General features: G+C 39.2%; 1 protein-coding gene across 1 annotated transcript in view; it reads left to right on the plus strand.

The window, feature by feature from the left end:
- The window catches only part of SNX29 (sorting nexin 29), a 454,788-nt gene that overhangs the window by 420,467 nt on the left and 7,009 nt on the right, over positions 1 to 27,312 (plus strand). The window contains 1 exon segment of the mRNA XM_073362374.2: positions 22,692 to 22,810. Within this exon segment, the coding sequence (XP_073218475.1) occupies positions 22,692 to 22,810 (119 nt within the window).

Below are 27,312 nucleotides of genomic sequence, written 5' to 3' on the forward strand. Positions count from 1 at the left end.
GTATTTCTATAAACCAGCATCTAGCAATACTGCAAAAATTTCATTCGCAACTTAAGATGTAGTTCCTCATTGATATATTTTCCCTCTTTGGTTTCCATCTATAATTTCTGTGAGCCAAAGGCAATCACATTCAGGGTATGTAGGGACTTAAACAGTCTGATAAGCAGTTGGCATCATGTATGTTGGTTCCTGTAGGATGGAGGGGATATGGGTTGATCCTTATCAATTAAACTTAGGCTGTACGAGGGACTTTTGATATTCTTTTACTAATATGGTTGCAATTTCTTTCCCTTATCTCAAATTTCCCATTATAGTGATTGCTATAATGATGAAAAAAATTGGATGCTTGTGAGTGACTTTTTTGGGATTAGTATGTAGCAGTTCAGACAACAAACAGGACAATTAGAACATAGTGTTTTTGAAAAGCTGTCACAAGTTTACCTGTTCAGGTTGCTGCTCATGAACAGCAAGGAAGGAAGGAAGATAATTTAGGGATTCTTTTCCCCAAAGAACTGAATCGGTTAAATTATGGTCTCCGTGGAGCTCCTCTGGACTTTTACTGTTTCAGCTGAATCAGAATCTGGCAAAATGAATGTAAACCTATTGGACTTCGTATCTTTTAAAAAAAAATTTAATTATGTTCTACATAGAAACCTTGTCATTTCAGGGAAGCTTGCAACTTTTTAATGATTTTTCACAGTAATATTACTAAAAAATCTATAATGAAGTGCTAACAGGACCAGCTTTAGGCACCCATCATATTTATGAGGGTAGGACTCCCATGGTCATGAGTGACTCCCCATGGACCAATTTAATCAATCAGCTTAAGCTGTAATAGCAATTGGCTGGAAGTCTGTTGGGTCCTAAAAAAAAACCTGGTGAATGAAGTGGTAGTGTTTTGCCTGCAGGATAGCAAAGATCAGTTAATGATTCTTATGAAGGTAGTTTACACTTCTTTATTCTCTTAAAGCTGATTAATAATACAGTTGGGATTTTTCCTTACATTTCCTCAAAGTCTGCACAACATAAATACCAACTTTACACTCCTCATTCCCAAAAAAAGGCAGAAGGAAATCTATCGAGAATAAACTTGATTCAATTTTGGATAACATGTACTTGATTCTGATTTCAGTCACTCTGGGGTACATCATTGATGTGAATAATGTGGCTAGGAATCAAGGTCTGTATATTTTCTGTAAAATTTAAAAAAAGTAAATATGTTTTCCTGCAGTTGTAATCAAACATCAAATATAGAAAAAGAAAAGGAGTACTTGTGGCACCTTAGAGACTAACCAATTTATTTGAGCATAAGGTGAGCTACGCCTCACTTCATCGGATGCATACTGTGGAAAATACAGAAGATGTTTTTATACACACAAATCATGAAAAAATGGGTGTTTACCACTACAAAAGGTTTTCTCTCCCCCCACGCCACTCTCCTGCTGGTAATAGCTCATCTAAAGTGATCACTCTCCTTACAATGTGTATGATAATCAAGGTGGGCCATTTCCAGCACAAATCCAGGGTTTAACAAGAACGTCTTGTGGGGGGGGGTAGATAAAAACAAGGGGAAATAGGTTACCTACATATCTATTCAGGGGACACCATCACAGGGCCTAATAACATCAGCCACACTATCAGAGGCTCGTTCACCTGCACATCCACCAATGTGATATATGCCATCATGTGCCAGCAATGCCCCTCTGCCATGTACATTGATCAAACTGGACAGTCTCTACGTAAAAGAACAAATGGACACAAATCAGATGTCAAGAATGATAACATTCATAAACCAGTCGGAGAACACTTCAATCTCTCTGGTCACGCAATTACAGACATGAAAGTTGCGATATTACAACAAAAAAACTTCAAAACCAGACTCCAGCGAGAGACTGTTGAATTGGAATTCATTTGCAAATTGGATACAATTAACTTAGGCTAGAATAGAGACTGGGAGTGTCTCAGTCATTATGCAAGGTAACCTATTTAACCTATCCGATGAAGTGAGCTGTAGCTCACGAAAGCTTATGCTCAAATAAATTGGTTAGTCTCTAAGGTGCCACAAGTACTCCTTTTCTCCTTACAATGTGTATGATAATCAAGGTGGGCCATTTCCAGCACAAATCCAGGTCCCCCCCCCTCCAAAAAAAAAACCCACTCTCCTGTTGGTAATAGCTTATCTAAAGTGATCACTCTCCTTACAATGTGTATGATAATCAAGGTGGGCCATTTCCAGCACAAATCCAGGTTTTCTCCCCCACCCTCCTACCTCCCCCCAGATTTGTGCTGGAAATGGCCCACCTTGATTATCATACTCTGAAACCTCTCCTTACAATGTGTAACAGCCGTGTTAGTCTGTATTCGCAAAAAAAAAAAAGGAGTACTTGTGGCACCTTGGAGACTAACCAATTTATTTGAGCATAAGCTTGAAGTGAGCTGTAGCTCACGAAAGCTTATGCTCAAATAAATTGGTTAGTCTCTAAGGTGCCACAAGTACTCCTTTTCTTATTGTAAGGAGAGTGATCACTTTAGATAAGCTATTACCAATAGGAGAGTGGGCTTTTTTGCGGGGGGGGGGGGACCTGGATTTGTGCTGGAAGTGGCCCACCTTGATTATCATACACATTGTAAGGAGAGTGATCACTTTACATAAGCTATTACCAGCAGGAGAGTGGGGTGGGGGGAGAGAAAACCTTTTGTAGTGATTAACACCCATTTTTTCATGATTTGTGTGTATAAAAAGATCTACACTTTCCACAGTATGCATCCGATGAAGTGAGCTGTAGCTCACGAAAGCTTATGCTCAAATAAATTGGTTAGTCTCTAAGGTGCCACAAGTACTCCTTTTCTTTTTGCGAATACAGACTAACACGGCTGTTACTCTGAAACCAAATATACATATTTTCCTAAAACAAATACAATACTTTCTGATTAGTCTGTGAAAGAAGAAAAAATTGCAATGGTAAATTAAGACCATAAATGCATAAAAGACTTAAAGAGATGTGACTCTTCTATGCTTGAAGAAGCTGTCATCCCATCCTAAATAGCCCCATGAGCATTCCCTCTTCATAAAGAGAATCTTCTGGTGACATAGGGGTCTGTAGCTGCTTCTGTGCTACCCCTCTCCTGGCACATGGATTGTAGGGTGATGGCATCTCTATATTTTGACACTCTTCAATCAAAATAATCCCTGAGGGTCTTGAGTAGTAAGCATAAGAAGTCTGCTCATATTTGTGCCAGGGAAAGCATCTTCCAGCCCCAGGATCAGGGACTGCAAAACTAATTTAAGGCACCCTTGGCATTACCCCATAGCCTTGCCCTGGGCACACCTCATCTGATTTGGAGACTCTGAACAACAGTTGCTAGTTTTCTAGTTATATTGTGACATCTCAGCATCTTAAATAATAATAATGACTGTTATTGTTTTATCAAACACTGAGAGGAAATTTTTGAAACAACTCATATCTGAATTTCTCTCAGTCCCATACTGTCCATATTTCAATGGTGGGTGGAGTACAGAGTTTCTCTTTTAACTGTGAATTTCTTTGTCAGCTTCTGTAAGTAAAATCTTAAAAATGTAACATTTGAAAATTAACTTGAAATATTGCATTTGAAAATGAAATTAGGATAGAAAATTGTTAGTTAATTTAGAATTTGAATATAGTTTAAAAAACCATAAAATCCTCTGTTTCTCTGAATGGAATGGGGGAGATAAGTTTATTTTTATAATAGAAATTCAGATAAAAGGCAGCGCTTTTCATGTAAATGATCTAAGTCAGAGGAATGTAACCTAAACTGGATAAAAGGACATTCTCTTATATTTTTCTAACGTATATTTACCAAACCTCATAAGAGTTTCTGCAGTGGTGTGTGTCTGATAGATTGTATCTATAGATAGTATATATCTATATCTATACACACAGCAGATTTTACTTTTCACAGTATATATGTTTCCATTTGTTTTTCAAAATACTAAAAGTGATTGTACATTGTGGATTAAGTGCTAGCTAAATCAACAGCTACTTCTGTCAAAAAGCCATTCTACGTTTATTCTGTCGTTATACGTACATAATTTATAACAAAACCAATATTCCTTAAGGCCATATCTACCAAATTTGAATCTGGAGCAGATTTTCACATCCTAGTTATAAAACATGAAACATTGGAAATGCTAATGCAATTCAGTATGCAACACTTCAAAGCATCCTTCTCTGGTTTTGATTGCATGAAAGGGTTTGACTTTGGAAAAAGGTGTCAAGTAATCTGTTTAACATTGTTTGCTTTTCAGAAACATTGGCACCCTTTGTGAAAGCTGGAAGCATTTCTTTGTAAAAGGGGCATCATTTCCAAAATGGATATAAGCCCTAGTGATTTTGACAGGGGCTAGCATTGGAAGGCTTATCCTGCCCCAAAAAGTACAGGAGTAATTTTTTGTTTCTGGAAAGTATTGTCATTTTGAAACAACACAAAGCCCATTTTTTAGTCCTTACTTTCAAGTAACCCTATTGAACATGTTAAGAACATAAGAACGGCCATACTGGGTCAGACCAAATGTCCATCTAGACCAGTATTATGTCTTCCGACAGTGGCCAATGCCAGGTTCCCCAGAGGAAACTAACAGAACAGGTAATCATCAAGTGATTCATTCCCTGTTGCTCATTCCCAGCTTCTGGCAAACAAAGGCTAGGGACACCATCCCTGCCCATCCTGGCTAATAGCCATTGATGGACATATCCTCCTTGAATTTATCTAGTTCTTTTTTGAACCCTGTTCTAGTCTTTGGCATCACAACATCTTCTGGCAAAGAGTTCCACAGGTTGACTGCATTGTGTGAAGAAATACTTCCTTTTGTTTGTTTTAAAGTTGGTGCCAATTAATTTCATCTGGTGACCCCTCGTTCTTGTGTTTATGAGGAGGAGTAAATAACACTTCTTTATTTACTTTCTCCACACCAGTCATGAATTTATAGACCTTAATCATATCCTCCCTTAGTCGTCTCTTTTCCAAGCTGAAAAGTCCCAGTCTTATTACGGAAGCTGTTCCATACTCCTAATCATTTTTGTTGCCCTTCTCTGAACCTTTTCCAATTCCAATATATCTTTTTTGAGATGGGGTGACCACATCTACATGCAGTATTCAAGGTGTGGGTGTACCATGGATTTATATATAGGCAATATGATATTTTCTGTCTTATTATCTATCCCTTTCCTAATGATTCCCAACATTCTGTTCACTTTTTTCATTGTCACTGCACATTGAGTGGATGTTTTCAGAGAACTATCCACAAGTGACTCCAAGATTTCTTTCTTGAGTGGTAACAGCTAATTTAGACCTCATCATTTTATATGTATAGTTGGGATTATGTTTTCCAATGTGCATTACTTCGCATTTATCAACATTGAATTTCATCTGCCATTTTATTGCCCAGTCACTCAGTTTTGAGAGATCCTTTTGCAGCTCTTTGCAGTCTGCCTAGGACTTAACTATCTTGAGTAGTTTTGTATCATCTGGAAATTTTGCCATCTCACTGTTTACCCCTTTTTCCAGATCGTTTATGAATATGTTGAATAGGACTGGTTCCAGAATAGACCACTGGGGGACACCACTACTTACCTTTCTCCATTCTGAAAACTGACCATTTATTCCTACCCTTTGTTTCCTATCTTTTAACCAGTTACCGATCCACGAGAGGATCTTCCTTCTTATCCCATAACAGCTTACTTTGCTTAAGAGCCTTTTGTGAGAGACCTTGTCAAAGGCTTTCTGAAAATCTAAGTACACTATATCCACTGGATCCTCCTTGTCCATACTTGTTGACCCCCTCAAAGAATGCTAGTAGATTGGTGAGGCATGATTTCTCTTTGCAAAAACCATGTTGAATCTTCCCCAACAAATCATATTAATCTGTGTGTCTGACAGTTCTTTACTATAGTGTCAACTAGTTTGCCTGGTACTGAAGTCAGGCTTACCATCCTGTAATTGCCAGGATCACTTCTGGAGCCCTTTTTAAAAATTGGCATCACATTAGCTATCCTGCAGTCATTTGGTGCAGAGGCTGATTTAACTGATTAGTTACAAACCACAGTTAGTAGTTCTGCAATTTCACATTTGAGTTCCTTCAGAACTCTTGGGTGAATACCATCTGGTCATAGTGATTTATTACTTTTTAATTTATCAATTTGTTCCAAAACCTACTCTAGTGACACCTTAGTCTGGAACAGTTCCTCAGATTTGTCATGTAAAAGGAATGACTCAGGTTTGGGAATCTCCCTCACATCTTCAGCCGGGAAGACCACTGCAAATAATTCATTTAGCTTCTCTGCAATGGCCTTATCGTCCTTGAGTGCTCCTTTAGCATCTCTATCGTCCAGTGATCCCACTGGTTGTTTAACAGGCTTCCTGCTTCTGATGTAAAAAAAATTTTGCTACTCCTTTTTGAGTCTTTGCCTGGCTGTTCTTCAAATTCTTTTTTGGCCTTCCTAATTATATTTTTACTCTTCATTTGCTCCTTTCTATTTTCTTCACTAGGATTTAACTTCCACTTTTTAAAGGATGCCTTTTTTCCTTTCAGTTCTTCTTTTTCTTTGTTGTTTAGCCACGGTGGTGCTTTTTTGGTTCTCTTATTATGTTTTTTAATTTGGGGCATACATTTAAGTTGAGCCTCTATTATGGTGTCTTGAAAAAGTTTCCATGCAGCTTGCAGGGATTTCACTTTTTGCGCTGTACCTTTTAGTGTCTGTTTCACTAACTTCCCCATTTTTGTGTAGTTCCCCTTTCTGAAATTAAATGCCACAGAATTGGGCTGCTGTGGTGTTTTCCCCGCCACAGGGATTTTAAATTTAATTATATTATGGTCACTATTACCAAGCTGTCCAGCTATATTCACCTCTTGGACCAGATCCTTTGCTCCACTTAGGACTATATCAAGAATTGTCTCTCCTCTTGTGGGTTCCAGGACTAGCTGCTCCAAGAAGCAGTCATTTAAGGTGTCCAGAAACTTTATCTCTGCATCCTGTCCTGAGGTGACATGTACCCAGTCAATATGGGGATAATTGAAATCCCCCATTATTATTGAGTTTTTTTTATTTTAATAGCCTCTCTAATCTCTACTAGCTTCCCCTTGCTTGTTTTCAATACACTGCACAACTTCATCCTCCCAGATCATGTTCCTTCTTGTCCCTTGCACTTCTTCAATGCCAGCCCAAATGCCCCCTTTGTTTACATCTTCATCTCATCTTGATGAGACTTATGAAATGTACTTCCAAATCCAGTATGTCAAGCCTCAACCCTCTCCTCAATCGGATCCCTTCATAAAAGTCTACTATTTTAATGAGGCTCACACAGGAAAGAAATGAAAAATAATAGCTTTTAAAAACTTTAAAAAGTCTATAAAACTTTATCCAAGGTGAGGCCTTTCTGTGTTCAAAAGCTCTTTAGTTTCAAGGCCATCTTCATGTCCACAGTATCAAGCATATTGTCAGCACTTAAGTTGTCATCAGTAATAAAGGATAATAGGAAGAGCTTTTGCTATGAAAGTTCATTTATTTATTTACTATATTTGACATACCTACCAAAGGAAAGTCATAGTCTTGCAGAATTATATTTTAGAAGTGGATTTCCCATTTATTAATTTTTTCTCCTATCATTTACTATTGTTATCTTAACACCCATGAAAATCCTAATCTTTCTCTAATAAAGGGTTTCTTTGACTCTGTTCTAAATTGTTGCATGTGTTAATGTCACTCCTGTTACCTTCTAAGACAAATGATGAGGTTACTTTCAGAAAAGCAGCTGAAACTTCTTTATTTGATGGACTAATTAAAAATGAAGGATGTGTTGGTTGATCACAACTTCTTTTTATCATGCCATTCACTCTTACAGTAATAGTAAAAAGGATTTCATTATTAAAAATAATCTCATTAAACTTTTGTGCCATATTGTGGGTTTTTTTCATTATTTTATAAGCAGCACATTAGCAAAACTCAGAGCACAGCATCTTAGAAGCTTATTTGCTAGGGGGAATATCTGAACAAAGATGAAAAAATGTGAGTTCCATTGCTGAGGGATGAATCATTCTATTGTTCCAAGTCCAAAGAGCTGGGCTTGGAGCAAGAGTGTCTCAAGGAGAATGGGGGAGAGGAATCCTCCCAACTAGGCAACACAGCAGCTGCACACCTGCTCCTCGCCCTTTACCCCACTCTTAGGGCGGAGTCATCTCACACTGCCTGAATCCCTGCTTCAATGAGGCTGTTGGATTTACAGAATGGGAGATCTAACAGCCCTACTACATCCCTCCTCCATCTGCACCTACATCTCTTTACAACCTACAGCTCTTGTGCTGCAGAGATAGTCCATGAGAAGCTGGGTTTGGTAGTGAACAAGGTGAGCTCAACCAAGACATGGCAATCTAAAGCAGTAATAAGATAAAAAGATTTGACTGACGTAGTCCAATCAGATGGTGATGCTTTCCTATCAGTTAGTGAGGAAACTGAATCATAGTAGCACAGGAGGTAAGTTGATGATTTCAGCAGTAGGAGACTTAACTTTTCAAATATTGTTGATATGATAGAGGCAGAGGGTAGGGGATATAAGAGGAGATGACAGATATCTCCATTTCTTACCCCTGTAAGATGAGGGAGTGGTATGGCTTCTGCTTGCTTTCTTTTGTAAAAATTTGGAGTGTGTGTGGCTTACGATTTTTATAAGGATATAGCTGCAAATACGATAGTGTCTGAGAACATGCTTTCTGTAAATAGTTTACATGCTTCATTTTTTACTATTTCATCCTGTTCTATCTCTCTGTTACTTCTAATGCCAAACATGTTGATTATGAGCTGTTTAAAAGTTAATTTGGTAATTAAGGCTGTCTACACTCAATCTGTCAGTCTTTGAATGCAAACAACTTGGGACTATAAAGGAGGAAGTCCCTTGCTTGTCACTATAATCCAATGTTGAGTTGAAATTTCTACTTGTCAAACAAATGAACATTACCCCTCTCATTTTTGCATGTAAGATTGTGAATTGTGAATCCTGATGCATAAAAGTCTTTTCTGTTTTTAATTACTCCAATATTTTCAATACATAGTAATGTATCTTAAGTGTGTATGCAATGATTTTCTCCACTGTACTGGAAAGATAATTATAACAGTAGCAAAAATAATGAATAAATCCAGGTACACATTGAACACTTTTATTCTAAAGCCAAAGACTAAATTCCATTATTATAGACACAGTCTCTGAGCACATTCTCACCACCAGACAGCAGAGTGATGCCATTCAAATGGCCATATATAGAAAGCAAACACAATCTGAGTTTACAGTTTGACATACAATCAACATAGAATTGTAGAAATGTAGGGCTGGAAGGGAACTGGAAGACCATCAAGTCCAGCCCCCTGTGCTGAGGTGGGACCAAGTAAACCATCCTGGACAGGTGTTTATCCAACCTGTTCTTAAAAACCTCCAGTGATGGGGATTCCACAACCTCCCTTTGAAGCCTGTTTCCGAGAACTTAACCATCCTTATACTTAGAAAGTTTTTTCTGATCTCTAACTTTTGCTGCACATTAAGCCCATTACTACTTGTCCTAACTTCAGTGAACATGGAAAGCAATTAATCACAGTCCTCTTTATAACAGGCGTTAATATTTTTGAACACTGTTATCAGGTCCCCCTTGAATCTTCTTTTCTTAGGACTAAATATGCCCATTTTTTTTAACTTTTCCACATAGTTCAGGTTTTCGAAACCTTTTATCATTTTTGTTGATCTTCTCTGGATTCTCTTCAATTTATCCATACACTTTCCTAAAGTGTGGTACCCAGAATTGGACACAATATTCAAGCAAAGGCCTCAACAGTGCTAAGTAAATCGGGACAATTACCTCCTGTGTCTTACGTAGGACATTCCTTTTAATACACCACAGAATATTAGTAGTCTCTTTTACAGCTGCATCACATTGTCAACTCTCATTCAATTTGTGTTCCATTTTAACTCCCAGATCCTTTTCAGCAGTACTACCTTCAAGACAGTTATTCCCCATTTTGTAATTGTGCATTTGATTTTTTCTTCTTAATTGTAATACTTTGCACTTTATTGACTTGTCGATTTCAGACCAATTTTTCAATTTGTTTAAGTTCTTTTGAATTCTAATCCACTCCCCAAAGAGCTTGCAAGCCCTCCTACCTTTGTGTCATCTGCATATTATATAAACATACTCGTCTCTCCATTATCCAAGTTATTAATGAAAATATTGAATGGTACCAGACACAGAACTGATTCCTGTTGGGACACCACTAGAGATGCCCTCCCAGTCTGAGACGGAACCATTGCTAACTGCTCTTTGAGAACAGTCTTTTAACGAGTTGTGCACCCACCTTATAATAATTTCATCCAGACCACATTTCCATAGTTTACTTATGAGAATGTCATGTGAGACAGCATCAAAAGTCTTACAGAAATCAAGATATACCATGTCTTCTACTACTGGGCCAACTACTGGGCCAGAGCCAGTAACTGACAAAGAAGCAAAGTGGGTTGATGTGGCATGATTTGTCCTTGACATATCCATGTTGGCTATTCCTTATAACCCTATTATCCTCTAGGTGCTTACAAACTGATTGTTTGATCATTTGTTTCAGTATCTTTTCAGGTGTTGAAGTTAGGCTGACTGGTCTATGTGTCCCTGGTTCCCCTTTTTAAAAATAGATATGTTTTGGACCTCACCTGTCATCCTTTAGTTCTCAAAGATAATTGCTAACATTTCCAAGATTGCTTCAGCTAATTCTTTAAGTACCCCAGGATGAATTTAATCAGGCCCTGCTGACTTGAATACATCTAATTTATCTAAATATTCTTTAACCTGTTCTTTCCCTATTTTGGCTTAGATTCCTTCTCTGTTGCTAATATTAATTGTGTTGAGTATCTGGTCACCTTTAATCTTATTCATGCAGACTGAAGCAAAATAGGCATTAAACACCTCAGCCTTCTTGATTCCGTGAGTTATTAGCTCCCCTCCCCCACTAAGTAGAGGCCCTACTTACACTTACCTTTGTCTTTCTCTTGCTCCTAATGTATTTAAAGAACCTCTTCTTATTGCTTGTTCTCCCTTTTGCTAGGTGTACCTCATTTTGTGGTTCAGCCTCTCTCATTTTATCCCTACATGATCGTGCTTTTCTTTTGTACTTCTCCTTATCAATGTGTCCATGTTTCCTCTCCATGTAGGATTCCTTTTTAATTTTCTGCTCATTAAAGAGCTCCTGAAGGAGCCATATTGGCCTCTTACTACTCTTTCTGTGTTTCCTTCATGTCAGAATAGTTTGCAGCTGTGCCTTTAACACTGTCATTTTAAGAAACTGCTAGCTCTCCTGAACTCCTTTATCTCTTAGATTTTCAGATTTTTGTCCCATGAAACCTTACCTACCATTTCTCTGAGTTTGTTAAAGTCTGCTTTTTTTTTTTAAGTTCATTGTCCTTATTGTGCTACTCTCATTTCTTCCTTTTCTTAGAATCATTAAATCTATCATTTCATGATCACTTTCAACCAAATTGCTTTCCATCTTTAGATTCACTACCAATTCCTCCCTGATGGTCAGAATCAAGTCTAAAATGGTTGTTCCCTAATAACTTCCACCACCTTCTGAAACAAAAATATATTCCTAGAACTTATTGGAAATGGTGTTTTGCTGTTTTACTTTTCCAACAGGTATCTGGGTAGTTCAAGTCCCCCATTATTAGCAGGTCTTGTGTTTGGATATTTCTGCTATTTGTTCTAGAAATGCCTCATCCACTTCCTCTTCCTGATTTGGTGGCCTATTGTAGACCCCCTATCATGACCCCTACTGTTCACCCTTTTTATCTTTACCTAGAGACTTTTAACTTGTTTGCCTCTCCCCTCCTTCTGGACCTCGGAACAAGTGTATATATTTTCGATGTGTAATAAAGTGCCTCCTTCCTTTTTTCTGTGTTTGTTCTTCCTGAACAAACTATACCCCTCTATGCCAATATTCCATTTGTGAGATTTATCCCACCAAATCTCTGATGCCAACTAAGTAATAATGTAACTTATGTAATAATACTTCCAGTCCTTCCTGTTTGTTCCCCATACTATTTGCGTTTGTGTATAGATGTGTAAGATGTTGACCAAATTCTACCACTGGCTTGCCTCTTGTTGCTCCTATGACCCTTCTGTAATTTTCTGTGTCCCCCATAACATATAGTCCCTGGGGTCACCTTTTTTATGCTTACCTGTGGGCTTTTGTCACCTGCCCCCTCTGAACCTAGTTTAAAGCCTCCCTCAGCAAGTTAGTGAGTTAGCACCCAAAGATGCTCTTCCCCTTCTTGGTCAGATGGACCCCATCCTTCCATTTGTCGACACCATCTGCACAGCCATGCATTCATCTTCACGATGTGCTTATCCCAGCCTGTGCCCTTAAGCTCAACTCAGGGGATAGATGAGAACACAACCTGCACTCCCAACTCCTTCATCTTCACTCCCAAAGCCCTGTAGTCACTGCTGATCTGCTCAGGGTCATGCCTGACAGTATCATTAGTGCCCATGTGGATGAGCAGCATGGAGGAGTAGTCAGAGGGACAGATAAGCCTCAGCAATGTTTCTCTAAAGTCTCAGATGCAGGCTTCAGGCAGGCAGCACGCCTCCCAGGACCTCATGTCAGATTGGCTCCGTCCCTGCCTCAAAACTCTAATGCTGCCACCATTCAGGGGTGGTGGCTGTGCACCTCCCAGCTATGGGGGCAGGCAGTGGCTCCTCCTCAGCTATTGGTGTCTGCTCCTCACTTCCTGTTGCCAGAACAGCATATTGGTTCTCGACTGCAATGGATTGGATGGAGGGGTAGGTGGAGCACTATCTACTGTCCTAAGTGGCCAACAGCCAGTCTCTTCCTCATAGAGCAGCCAGTTTTTCTTCCTCCTCTGGTGCCGCTGTAGTAATCTGTAGTCAGCTAGCATCCTTGGTCCCGAATGTTTCCACATGTGTTCTGTAGATGAAGTCCTCATGCTCTTGGATGCTATTCAGATGAACCACCTCCTCCTGCAGCTCTCACTTGGTGCCTGGGTGACTCTGATTGACTCCACCAACAGATAGCTCTTTTTTAGGGGAAAGTAACAAAGAACCAGAAGGTCATTAAAAAGAGCAGTTATTCTAAGCTGTTATCTACAGATGCACCTCAGGCAGAATTTGACACCATGACAAAATCAATTAAACTGAATTGGTATCCAAAACAAATGCTGGGCAGAGTAATCAAGAATGCATACAAGCTAAAAATGACTTAATGGGTAAAAGGAATTGATTTCCCAGCAGGATGCATTCATCTTCTGGCTCAAACAAATGAAGAGTGTAAAAAAGAACTGGAAGCTGTAGCATTTGACCATTCTTCTGCTGAATAGGCCAACAGTTAAGAGGTATCCTACAAAATATACCCTGCAAAGACTCTGATGTTTATAAGATGATGAAACAAAGAAAGAACTGGAGTACTTGTGGCACCTTAGAGACTAACAAATTTATTTGAGCATAAGCTTTCGTGAGATACCTATTTTTACCCATTTGTTAGTCTCTAAGGTGCCACAAGTACTCCTTTTCTTTTTGTGAATACAGACTAACACAGCTGCTACTCTGAAAGAAAGAACTGGATAATCAAATGAACCAGCGTAATACAGGCAACCATAAACTTGGAGACTGTTAGCCAAAAGGTTTGTCCTTAAATACAAATGCTGGTAACTCTGTTCTTATAGCAAAGGACAAATTAGAAAAGAGTGACAAGAGCACTGCACATATATGTGCCCAGAAAGCTGTTGGCAAAAATAATTTGAGATAGAATACATAGCACTGAATTGTTGCCTTTATATGTATTTGCTAGAGATACTGGCAGGACCACTGAAATGTACATAGAATGGCTTGTACTACTACACTCAACTCTTGATTGCTTAATAAGATATCTGGTTGAAAGGAAAATGTTCTAGCTGTGCAGGTCTGTGGCCAGGCAAATATGTCAGGATTAAAATTATTGCATTCATCAAAGGGAAACAAGGCAGGAAAATAATCATCTTCTCCTTGCCACTTTTCAATCTCCCCCATCCTCTACCACCAAAAACATTTTTTTAGCAGTTCCTACATTTTGGGGCTGGGTTTTGTATACCCGCACTTTCAGTGCTCAGCAGGCAGTCTGCAGCTGAAACTGACAAGTGTGAGACACTCTCAGATGCTGGCAGCCTTTTCCATCCTGTTTCTCCAGAAATGGAAGTTCGGTGGACTTAAGATAAGGGGAAGATTTTTTAAAAAATATGTCTTGAAAGTTCCTAACTTATTTCTCAAAAAGAAAAGGAGTACTTGTGGCACCTTAGAGACGAACAAATTTATTTGAGCATAAACTTTCATGAACTACAGCTCACTTCATCAGATGCATGCAGTGGAAAATACAGCGATTTTATATACACAGAGAGCATGAAACAATGGTGCTATCATACGCACTGTAACGAGAGTGATCAGGTAAGGTGAGCTATTACCAGCAGAAGAGAAAAAAAACCTTTTGTAGTGATAATCAAGGTGGGCCATTTCCAGCAGTTGACAAGAACGTGTGAGGAACAGTGATGGGGGGAAATAAACATGGGGAAATAGTTTTACTTTGTGTAATGACCCATCCACTCCCAGTCTTTATTCAAGCCTAATGTAATGGTGTCCAGTTTGCAAATTAATTCCAATTCAGCAGTCTCTCATTGGAGTCTGTTTTTGAAGTTTTTTGTTGTAATATTGCAACTTTTAGGTCTGTAATCCAGTGACCAGAGAGATTGAAGTGTTCTCTGACTGGTTTTTGAATGTTATAATTCTTGACATCTAATTTGTGTCCATTTATTCTTTTACGTAGAGACTGTCCAGTTTGGCCAATGTACATGGCAGAGGGGCATTGCTGGCACATGATGGCATATATCACATTGGTAGATGTGCAGGTGAATGAGCCTCTGATAATGTAGCTGATGTGATTAGGCCCTATGCTGGTGTCCCCTGAATTGATATGTGGACACAGTTGGCAACGGGATTTGTTGCAAGGATAGGTTCCTGGGTTAGTGTTTTTGTTGTGTGGTGTGTGGTTGTTGGTGAGTATTTGCTTCAGGTTGGGGGGCTGTCTGTAAGCAAGGACTGGCCTGTCTCCCAAGATCTGTGAGAGTGATGGGTCGTCCTTCAGGATAGGTTGTAGATTCTCGATGATGCACTGGAGAGGTTTTATTTGGGGGCTGACGGTGACGGCTAGTGGCGTTCTGTTATTGTCTTTGTTGGGCCTGTCCTGTAGTAGGTGACTTCTGGGCACTCTTCTGGCTCTGTCAATCCGTTTCTTCACTTCAGCAGGTGGGTACTGTAGTTGTAAGAACACTTGATAGAGATCTTGTAGGTGCTAGTAATAGCTCACCTTACCTGATCACTCTCGTTACAGTCTGTACGGTAACACCAATTATTTCATGTTCTCTGTGTATATAAATCTCCTCACTGTATTTTCCACGGCATGCATCCGATGAAATGAGCTGTAGCTCACGAAAGCTTATGCTCAGATAAATTTGTTAGTCTCTAAGGTGCCACAAGTCCTCCTTTTCTTTTTGCGGATACAGACTAATGCAGCTGCTACACTGTAACTCATTTCTGCCCATGCAACATCTGTTTCCACGTAAGTGGATCTGGCCACTAGCAGCTGAAATTGAATTTCAGCTGTTGGTGGCTGTTTCCATAGAAAAGAGTGCTAGATGCATTTCTAATACATTTCTGTATTATAATAATGCATTTTTACATCCTACATAAATCTTTGTAATAAACTAAGCAAAATAATTCTATATTTAAATAAAATTTAGGTTGTGATGTTAAAAATAGGTTTAAAAAATTCATCATTAGGGCAAATGCTCTAGGATTCTGTTTTCAGTCATTCTGCTGTAGATCTGGAGTAGCTCCATTTAAGTCAATGGAGTTACTCTGAATTTACATCAATGGAACTGATAACAGAATTTCATATTTTTATACTTAATTCACATTATTTTGGTGTTTCCATCCAACCAGACACACTCCAAGCAGTCCACACTTCTTAGTCAAGATGGAGTCCTATTGATCTATAAGTCCTTATTTGGAGAAAATCTATTTTGTACCCTTTGAACTCTTTGTCCTTTCTTTTGATGGATTCTCTGCTTTCCATCAAAAGCAAGGGTGAGTGGCTTCCTATTGGGCTAACTTTGATAATTCATGAACATGCCAGCAGGAGGAGCTTGTGTATTTAAAGATACTTCTAGTAAAACAAGCACTGAGTTACACCTGATGTATATAACACTGTTTTCACATACCGCATAAACTACTGGATAGTCAATAACTGTCTGTTTAGCTTCATGATCCTACCAGTTGTCAGCAGTGCCATCATTCTGGCAAACTGAATCCTAGCGTTAAAGGTAATCTTGTTTGTTATGAGAAATGCCAGTCAAGGCAAAATTTGTTTATTTGTTCCCTTTTGTAAATTTGATGCTTATGCATACTGAAAATTATGTGTATTTATTTTTATTACTTCCAGTTTAGCCTTGGAAGACAAGCAACTAGGGTGGCACTGCTGATACCTGTTCCAGGAGACCAGCAGGCTATAACATAGTATTCCCATGAGCTGGATAGGGTGAATTGGCCTAAAAAGTCATTATATCCAAAACTCACTTGTTATAGAAACAGGATAGCAAACCAAATGGATTTATACAAATTTCAACTCAGCCTGTCAGGCCTAACAAATGGAAATGATCATGAATTTCAGATAACAGCTGAACATAGTACATGTCTGACAAGCTGGAATGTTAGAACTGTATTTGCTCCAGGCCAGACTGAGCTAGTAGCAGAGAAGTTAAGGAAATTACAAGTTTCCTTTGCTACCATACAAGAGACACATTGGCTGAGTACAGGAGAGTTGACAGGTGGAAATTATACTTTCTTTTACTCTGGTCGTTCAAGTGGACAAGTCAAGCATAGAGATGGGGTTGTTATAGCAGTGGACAAGAAAACAGTTACTTCAGTGAACAGCTGGAAACTGGTGTCTGAGTGGATTGTCATAGCGGAGTTTACTACTGCTTACAATAAACTATGCATAACAGTGATCTGTTGTTATGCACCAGCAGAAGAAGAGGGATGGATTTTATCAGCAGCTGGATAATACTGTAGATCATGGTATGATCCTGATAATGAGATATATGAATGCAAAGATTAGTAGTGGACATGGTAAACAAATGAATAGTGTTGGACCACACAGCATCATGACGGCAAACAATAATTGGAAAAACTTAAAAATTTGCTGTGAGATGCATGATCTAATTATTGGTGGTACTTGGTTTCTTCACAAAGACACACACAAGGTTACATAGAACTCACCAGATGGTCAAACTGTAAACCAGACTGACCATATTATTATCAGTAAAAGGCATAGACTGTAACTGTTGGATATTAGTCTACAGAAATGCTGAGTGTGGCAGTGATCATGAATGGGAAAAATTAAGTTAAAGTCCAAGAAAAAAAGATGGGTGTAGCTGGAACTAAATTTTATCTTGATAAGATAAAGGATAGCTCTACAAGGGAGGCATAAAAGGTGATGCTTGGAAGGCCTTTCAAGGTAAGGTGGATAGAAAGCTGGCTAGATTGTCGGGCTCAATGGGTAGTGATCATTGGCTTCATGTCTAGTTGTCAGCCGGTATCAAGTGGAGTGCCCCAAGGGTCGGTCCTGGAGCCGGTTTTGTTCAATATCTTCATTAATGATCTGGAGGATGGCGTGGACTGCACCCTCAGCAAGTTTGCAGATAACACTAAACTGGGAGGAGTGGTAGATACGCTGGAGGGTAGGGAAAGGAGACAGAGGGCCCTTGACAAATTAGAAGATTGGGCCAAAAGAAATCTGATGAGGTTCAACAAGGACAAGTGCAGAGTCCTGCACTTAGGACAGAAGAATCCAATGCACCGCTACACACTAGGGACCAATTGGCTAGGCAGCAGTTCTGCAGAAAAGGTTACAGTGGATGAGAAGCTGGATATGAGTCAGCAGTGTGCCCTTGTTGCCAAGAAAGCTAATGGCATTTTGGGCTGTATAAGTAGGGGCATTGCCAGCAGATTGAGGGATGTGATCGTTCCCCTCTATTCGACATTGGTGAGGCCGCATCTGGAGTACTGTGTCCAGTTTTGGGCCCCACACTACAAGAAGGATGTGGAAAAATTGGAAAGCATCCAGCGGAGGGCAACAAAAATGATTAGGGGACTGGAACACATGACTTATGAGGAGAGGCTGAGGGAACTGGGATTGTTTAGTCTGCAGAAGAGAAAAATGAGGGGGGATTTGATAGCTGCTTTCCACTACCTGAAAGGGGGTTCCAAAGAGGATGGATCTAGACTGTTCTCAGTGGTAGCAGATGACAGAACAAGGAGTAATGGTCTCAAGTTGCAGTGGGGGAGGTTTAGGTTGGATATTGGGAAAAACTTTTTCACTAGGAGGGTGGTGAAACACTGGAATGCGTTACCTAGAGAGGTGGTGGAATCTCCTTCCTTAGAAGTTTTTAAGGTCAGGCTTGACAAAAGCCCTGGCTGGGATGATTTAGTTGGGGATTGGTTTAGTTGTGGATTGGACTAGATGACCTCCTGAGGTCCCTTCCAACCCTGATATTCTATGATTCTATTATATTAATTTGTGATGATGAAGAAATCTCCCTATAGACTGTCTGGGAAATATTCAAGGAAACAATATAGAACCCAGGTTTCAGAGTAACAGCCGTGTTAGTCTGTATTGGCAAAAAGAAAAGGAGTACTTGTGGCACCTTAGAGACTAACCAATTTATTTGAGCATGAGCTTTCGTGAGCTACAGCTCACTTCATCAATGAAGTGAGCTGTAGCTCACGAAAGCTCATGCTCAAATAAATTGGTTAGTCTCTAAGGTGCCACAAGTACTCTTTTTCTTTTTGCGAATATAGAACATAGTGGAGGAAGTTATTGGAAGGCATAAGCAAACCATGAAAAGCTGGACAAGCATCAAAACAAGAACATCACCGTAAATGTGTAAACAAGTCAAATAAGTCTGCTGGGAAAGCGGAAGGAGTAAAAGCATTATGCAAAGTGGTGAAGAAATTACAAGGATTGGACAAGCAACGGTTTTGGAGAGAAGAGGCTCAGCAACTAGAGTAGGCCTCCAGAAATCAAGATATGAAAATAATATACAAAAAGATTAAGTTGTATGGAAACACAATCAGGCCAACAATACAAGCGGCAAAAAAGGCTACCTGTGAACTGACAACAAATGCCAAAGAGGTGCTGGAAGTAGGGAAGGACCATTCTGACAAAGTCTGAACCCTGCAGTTCATCCAGATGCAAGCATTCTAGTCATGCTAGGTGAAAATAGGGCAGCTTTGAAAGAGAAGGGACATCTGAACATGAGAAGAGAAGGGACATCAGAAGAAGAAATAGAAAGAGCAAGTGAAGCAGTTAAAAAATAGACAACTGAACTGCTCAATTGCTTAAAAGCCAATTAGACAAGTGCTATCGAAGCATTAGAAAAAATATACAAAAAGGTATGGGAAGAAGAGGAGTCACTAGATAACTGGCTAAAGGCAGTAGTTGGGCCAATCTTGAAGAAAGGAGATCCTGCAAATTCAAATAATTATAGGCATATAAGCATATCATCAGTATTGGGAAAAATCATGATGAAAGTAATTGTCAATGGATTAAGGCCAGTTTTAGAAAAATTAGTAGGCGAGGAACAGTGCAACTTCAGACCAGGTCCAAGTTGCATTTATTAGTTATTCATGCTCTGACAGTTGATAGAACAAAAAGTGAGAATGGGGTTTAAAGATGTTTGCTGTTTTCATCAACTTCACAACGGCATTTGGTTTGTAGGAAAACATTATGGAAAGTAGCAAAATCACATGGAGTTTCAGATAAGATCATTGCAATTACAAAGGCTATGTATAAAGATTCCTACAATGCTGTAAGAACTGATAGAGAATCAAGCAACTTGTTCAAGAGAGTTTGATGTAAGACAAGGGGATATGGAATCACTGTCGCTTTTCTTCATGTTCGTAAACATTAAGAATGTTAGTTGAGTTGGACGATGTGACATTGAATGATCTAGAGTTAAACTTCTTAGTTTGGGCAGATGACATCATACAACTGGCAGACCCATTTGAGTTAATGATGATGCTCTTTGCTACTTGGATAATCGGTGTATTAATACAGTAATAATAGTAAAGGAGTACTTGTGGCACCTTATTTGAGCATAAGCTTTCGTGAGCTACAGCTCACTTCATTGGCTGCATGCAGTGGAAAACACAGTGGAGAGATTTTATGTACACAGGGAACATGAAACAATGTGTGTTACCATACACACTGTAATGAGAATGATCAGGTAAGGTGAGCTATTACCAGCAGGAGACGGGGGTGGAGGGGAGGGAACCCTTTTGTAGTGATAATCAAGGTGGGTCATTTCCAGCAGTTGACAAGAATGTGTATTCCTCACAGGTTCTTGTCAACTGCTGGAAATGGCCCACCTTGAATATCACTACAAAAGGTTTTTTTTGTTTTTTGGGGTTTTTTTTCCCTCTCCTGCTGGTAATAACTCACCTTACCTGATTGCTCTCGTTACAGTGTGTATGGTAACACCCATTGTTTCATGTTCTCTGTGTATATAAAATCTCCACACTGTATTTTCCACTACATGCATCTGATGAAGTGAGCTGTAGCTCACGAAAGCTTATGCTCAAATAAATTTGTTCGTCTCTAAGGTGCCACAAGTACTCCTTTTCTTTTTGCGGATATAGACTAACACAGCTGCTACTCTGAAACCAGTAATAATAGTATAATCATAAGTAGTAATAAATTCCCTCCCACAGCACCTATATCAATAAAAATAGAATCGAGGTAACATTAATATGCACAATTGAAATTGATGCAGAAAGCAGGCTCTTCTAGGTACTGCATATAGCTTTTGTTAATTTGGATTCTCCAGTACTGTGATGTTACAAAATGAAAAATCATAAAATCTGGAAATGTAGAAATGGATATCTAATTATCTATGGCTACTACAGAGTAAGATTATGTACCCAGCTAAATTTTAGTGTTTTGATTTTATTGACAAGCAAGCAAAGCACTAAAGTTGTAATGTGTAAATCTTGCTATTACACAAGAACAACAAGTGTGTTGCTAAGAAGTTTTGAGATTTGATGAGCATTTTATGCAATTATTTTCATGTTGCGGACTTTCTGGTCACAGCGGAAGTACTATATTAGGAACTCTAGTGAACTTTAGTTGAAATCAATATACTTAAGGCTGTCTCAAAACTGAGGCTACTTCAAACTATTCTGATAGGGAAATGCATAACAATGAAACTTCACATTGCTATTTGAAAAGCATTTTTATTTTCTGCTAACATTTTCTATTTAGCAACTGACTTTGGCAGAGTATTTTCTGGAACCATTGTCCATTATGTTGGGGAATATTGGCAACTGTTTGTTAGCCTTACAAAACTAATGGTTACCACTGATAAAATGAAGTACTGTTGACTGACTTACCTTACTAAAGTACTCTGCTCCCTGAGGGTGAAATTTGCATCTTTGAACAGAGCCTGTACAAGGCCTATGTTCCATTTAGGTCCATCCCATTTAAGCCCTCAAAATACATCTTAAATGGAATCTAAGTGTTCATGTAATAATAATACCTACCTCTTTTACAGTGCTTTTCATCAGTAGTTCTCCAAGTGGTTTTACAAAGGAAATAAGCCTTAGGCAGGCTCACTGCAGTGGTAAATGTCATCCTGCAGGGAGAAGAGATCTACATGGAGTTAATGTATTGTTTGCTTCCAAAATACATCAGCTTTCACCCAAAATAGTAAGGACTGCAGAAGAGCATCTCTCTTTTTAATTCATCAACTCAGATTGAATATTGGTATAAATAGCTGATTTTACATGTCAAAATAACTTTGACTTTGCATGCTGCATAACCTTGTTATCATTTGGCTGGTTTGTGAAATGGTAATCAGTGATGTTGATTGAGACATGAGCAAACTGTATAATTTTAAATCCTGTAGAGTCCTCTAAAAGTATAGCAAAAGTACACCATTATTCCTTTCTAATGTAGTTTTTGAGGAGTCTATAACCTCTGAATGAGGCAGAATTTTCTGTTACTGCTTGTTGTTCTTAGAGTATTTGCTTTCCAAGTAAGTTGTTTTCAGAAGACTCATTCATGTAAGATCAAAGTCTGTTGTGGGCCAGAACAGAATGAAGAATGCCCAGCAGCAGTGTGTTACTAATGTATTTCATCACGTAAGGATACATCCATCCATAATTAGACAAATGTTAACTAGGGCATCATCCAAGCTTTTGTCTAGTTTGCCTTTACATATATCACTTCCAAATGCTTTTAATGCCATCTCTGATCTTCAGCCCATTGAGTTATGTTTTTATCTTAGAAATTACAGTCTTCCATAAAGTACTACTTGTTCTCATTTTTGCAAGAGCACATTTGTAATTCAGACTCCAGTTAGCAGTATAAATAATGCAGGTCTGTGTAATTAAAGATATGTACTGTACTTTGCCATCATGTGCAGGATTCTCAAACCAGCTCCCTTTTCTGCATTTAGAATAACTACAGGAGAATTTACACACAACATGAACTTATTCTGGTGTTTTTCTTTTTCTTTTTTCCTAGTGATATCCAACCTGTGGGAGAACCAGTAAGCAAAAGCAATCGCTCAAGAGTGGCTACGCGCTTTCCAAAGCTATCTCGGCACCATCAAAGGGAGCCACGGAACCTGGAGCCTCAAAGTGGTGATCTCTGACCCTTTTTATAATTGTGAACATCAGCACCATGTACTTTAAACTGCCCTGTGATTCTGACTTATCCTATACTGTTGATTATGGAAGCCCCTGGGGAGAATACAGCTGCATTGAGTTAATTCCTGAAAGGAGACTCTCAATACTAAAGTTAAGCATTCTGATTTAACAGGTCACTTTTGAAAGCAGGAAGCATTTTCCCAAGGAAATATGAGGGCTGTTCACATGGGACTCAGCAAATTGTACACACTTCCTTTGTTTTGTAAAGCATTTTCTTTTCTTCTAAACTTACTCTACTACTATGAGTCCCTTGTTTGTGCTGTAGTGTCTCTTACACTCATACCATCTATTTCTGTTCCTGAGATCTGTGTGCATCATGTTCAGAGAATATTATTTTTTTCTTAGAAGTACAACTGTAATTATCACTAATCAATATTTGTCAGAAAGTTGTACTTAAAAAACTTTCCTAACCTATTGCCTTTTGGAAATGGAATGACTGTTGCTTTTTCATTATGATACTCTGATGCACTCAAGAGTATTTTATAAACGTTACAAAGTAAGTGATGGGAGAAAAAACAGTAGAGAGGGCAAAAATAGCTTTTGTACGTTTCTAGTCAGATATTCCCAGAAGCTTTCACTTGTGAAGAGTAATTCTACCAAAATGGAGATTCTAATTATTTTCTATTGAAATTTTTGTTTTTGCTGCAAGGCAAGGTGCAGTGCAAGTCAGCTCAAGGAGTTTAGCAAAAAAGGAAACACAAAGTTAACATGTTACAGAATAGAGTGTTCCAGCATTTCTGTTATTGTTACTCATTTCTTGCTGATGTTATTATAAAAACAGTCTCTCAGCATTAAAGAAAAAAGACATTTGGGCATTCTTATAACTACTTTGTAAGACACATGAAATGCTGTTGCTAAGGATTGCCTAAGTTGAAAGTGCCTGTCACCTTTTTACTGGAAAGTGACTTGTAATGATGGTGTGAGAACAGCTAAAGAAAACTGGGAGAATAATTGTTACAAGTGCTGGAAATTCTGAAATGGATCAACTGGAATCTAGTTCACAATATCTGTTAGCTATACTGCTATAGGCAGTACACTATGCTTTAGCCATCTTTTTTCCCCCTGTATTGAGCCTTAACCAATATTCATTCATGTTTACTAAAGAATATATTCTGGTTTACCTGTGTCCCAGAACAACTCTCTTCTCACAAGTTGTTTGGATAATCTGTGTTCCCATAGGTTGGTGTATTGTCCGTCTATACCGAAAGAAGGACAGGAGACACTTGATATGGTTTTAATCAGACCGCAACTATATTATTAGATGTCTGTGACTACCCAGCAGATAAAATGGCAGGTTTCATAGTAACAGCCGTGTTAGTCTGTATTCGCAAAAAGAAAAGGAGTACTTGTGGCACCTTAGAGACTAACCAATTTATTTGAGCATGAGCTTTCGTGAGCTACAGCTCACTTCATCAGATCCGGTGAAGTGAGCTGTAGCTCACGAAAGCTCATGCTCAAATAAATTGGTTAGTCTCTAAGGTGCCACAAGTACTCCTTTTCTTCCAGCAGATAAAAGTGTACCATGTACCCCTCTTCAACTCCTTCGCCCTTCTGGTCCCAGAGGATGAGTCAGTGTCGCCACGCTCACCCCTCCCCATTTTGCAGCAGCTTCTGACCTCTCTCCCTCACCCTTAAAGCACTGTTTCCTTTTCCTCAGCAAGATGGAAAATGGTCCCGCTTAAAGGTGCAGTGTGGTTCATTTTTGTTATTGCACTCAGTTTATTATGTTAAAACCTAACAGTAGTTAAAAAAACCCAAGAGTTGTTTGTTTGTTTTTTTCAGAAAAAGAATCCACATATTATTAATGCACTTTCTTGAATATAGAGCTATTTTAAAAAGTCTAATGAACTGAGACCCATATTCTTCAAGCCTTTTTCCCATTTTGTGGCACTTATTCACGAGTAGCCCTAGTGATGTCAGTCGGACTACTCACATTAATAAGGATTGCTCAAAGTGAATAATTGTTGCAGAACTGGTTTCTGAGTGTGAAGAACGAGTCCTGTAATCCTAACATTGCACTGAGTGATGAGAAAAGGCAACCAGCAGCAACCAGGTATTAACACGCAAGAGCCCAAAAGAAAAATCATGTCCCAGATATGAAATATTGCTCTGTTACTTGCAATCTGATCTGCTACTGCAGTATCTTCTGCACATCTATAAGAGAACTCCTTTACAAACAAATCCCAATGAGCAGCTTACCAGAAAAGCTAGATGTCTTGGTTGCATCAGAAAATGAGTTAATACTGGTATTTGAATCCAGTAGGGTGAGGTGTTTCTTTAAAAATAAAAAATAACAAAATCTGTAAGCAGACTGCAGCTAAAGCCTTTCCAAACCAATTAATTTGATGCATAACTTATATTTTGAAGTTTGTCTTTGTTGAAAAATTCATAGATTGAATGTGAGTTCGACTTTGAAAGACTTAAGAATTCATATCTTTAAAAGGTCTAAGGACTTTACAAGATTGACAGGAGTATAATCTGTAATTCATGTGCCAAATTTTGCCTACTAATATTGAATGACAGATTGAACTGAAAGCCTACCTTGCATAAATTCCTTTGAGGAGAATTGGATTTAGATGTGTTTACCACATGAATCTTTTTTTATCTTCAGAAAATATCTCACAATGTACAGCTTTTCCCCCAGTCTTTGAAAGACTGCGAATGGTAAGGAAACTAATTTAGCAGATACACATATGCTAAACATAGAATGATGTGTACTATCCATATTTTTAAAACTGTCCTTATTGGCTCTTTAAATTATCTCTTTCTCTTCTCCAGATTAATTTTCGGTGCCTAATTTTAGTATATGAATAAATATGCAAAAATACTGGACTCATTTACAGTGTACAAGTTGTTCTCTGCTAATTTTAGCATAAAATTACTCCTGGGGGATTTTTGCGCCACTGCGCATATGCAGAATTCATGTCCCTGCAGATTTCTTTGCTTCCCCACAGAAAAATGACTTTCTGACAGGGATGCAAAGGGAAACTGCAAGAGCAGTCATGCACCACTCCCTAGCTGTGCAGGTACATCATTTCAGGCATCTGGAACAGCCAGTGGAGAGGTAAATCACTGCAGAGCTGGGGACACCCCAGACAGTGGCTCCTACCCTGACTGGGTTCAGCTGCTAGTCCCAGCTGGGCTGGAAGCAGGAGAGGACGGGACTTTCTCTTCCCCTGAAAGGAGTGGCTGGGGCTGTGTCAGACCCACACCCAGAACCCCCCACACACATACCCTGCAACTGCAGGAACCTCAGCATCATCCCCTGCTTCCAGGCGCTCATCGCTCCACAGCTGCGGGGGGAGAGGTCATTGTATGGGGAGCTGCTTCCCCATCCACCTAACCTCCGTGCATCTGGACCTCCCATACCTCCCCCTTACACTCAGAACCCCCCTAGCCCTCCATACCTGAACTCCACCCCACTGAACCTCAACCCCTGCATCTGTATTCCCCCTACACCCAGACACCCTGCCTCCAAACTCCCACCCCTGCACCCAGACCACCTCCCACTGACCTCCCTGCACTCAATACCCCCAGAAGCCCCACCCCCTGAGCCTCCACATCCAGACCTCCACGCCATTGACCCCCAATTAGCTGCACCCAGACCCCCACTGCTGAGAGCCCCACACTCAGACCCCTCTGCTGAGTCCCAATCACTTTCACTTGGAAGCCCCTGCAGAGTCCCACACCTAGACCCCCCCACTGAGCTGCTTGCACCCAGATTGTCCCACACAGAATCCTCTCACCCCACACCTGGATCCCCCCACACTGAGCCCCTCCACACTTGGACAAATAAAACTTCAGAATTTTAAAATATTGTGCACAGAATTTTTAATTTTTTGGAGCAGAATTTTTAATTCTTTGGCGCAGAATGCCCTCACGAGTAAATAAAATGTATATATGATACTAAGATTAGGTACTTCAGAGAACCTTCACTTTGTGAGCTTGTGTTATGTACTGCAGTTATTAATCCACTTAAATACTCTTCTGTTGTCTCTTTATGAAAATAGTTCAGTGGAATCTCCTCTTCAGAATTAACACATTATAAAAGGTTATTGAGTAGCTGAGCCTGCAATCACAGAAGAAACATTCAATAACAGATTATACAATATGAGCCAGATCCTGCTTGCTTTACTCACATGATTAAGATGAATAGAATTTAGTGTTCTAAGGATTCTGGCCAAGATTTTTCAGAAGTGCAGTTTGGATGTTCTAATTTTTGGCACCTGAGCCAAATGGTGCCTAGTTAGTTAGTTAATGCTAAGAACCCATCCTCTGACGATCAGGCCCTTTACAATGTTTGGGCACTGAAAATCATGACCATCTAGTTTAAACAATCTCGTAGGGTTATACCATGTATGCATATAAAATATTGTAATCATAACAATGGTTCTATTAAGTGTATAGGAATACTTTCAGTTTCTCCCATGTATCAT

This window comes from Lepidochelys kempii, chromosome 10, assembly GCF_965140285.1.
Source record: "Lepidochelys kempii isolate rLepKem1 chromosome 10, rLepKem1.hap1, whole genome shotgun sequence".
Taxonomy (NCBI): domain Eukaryota; kingdom Metazoa; phylum Chordata; order Testudines; family Cheloniidae; genus Lepidochelys; species Lepidochelys kempii.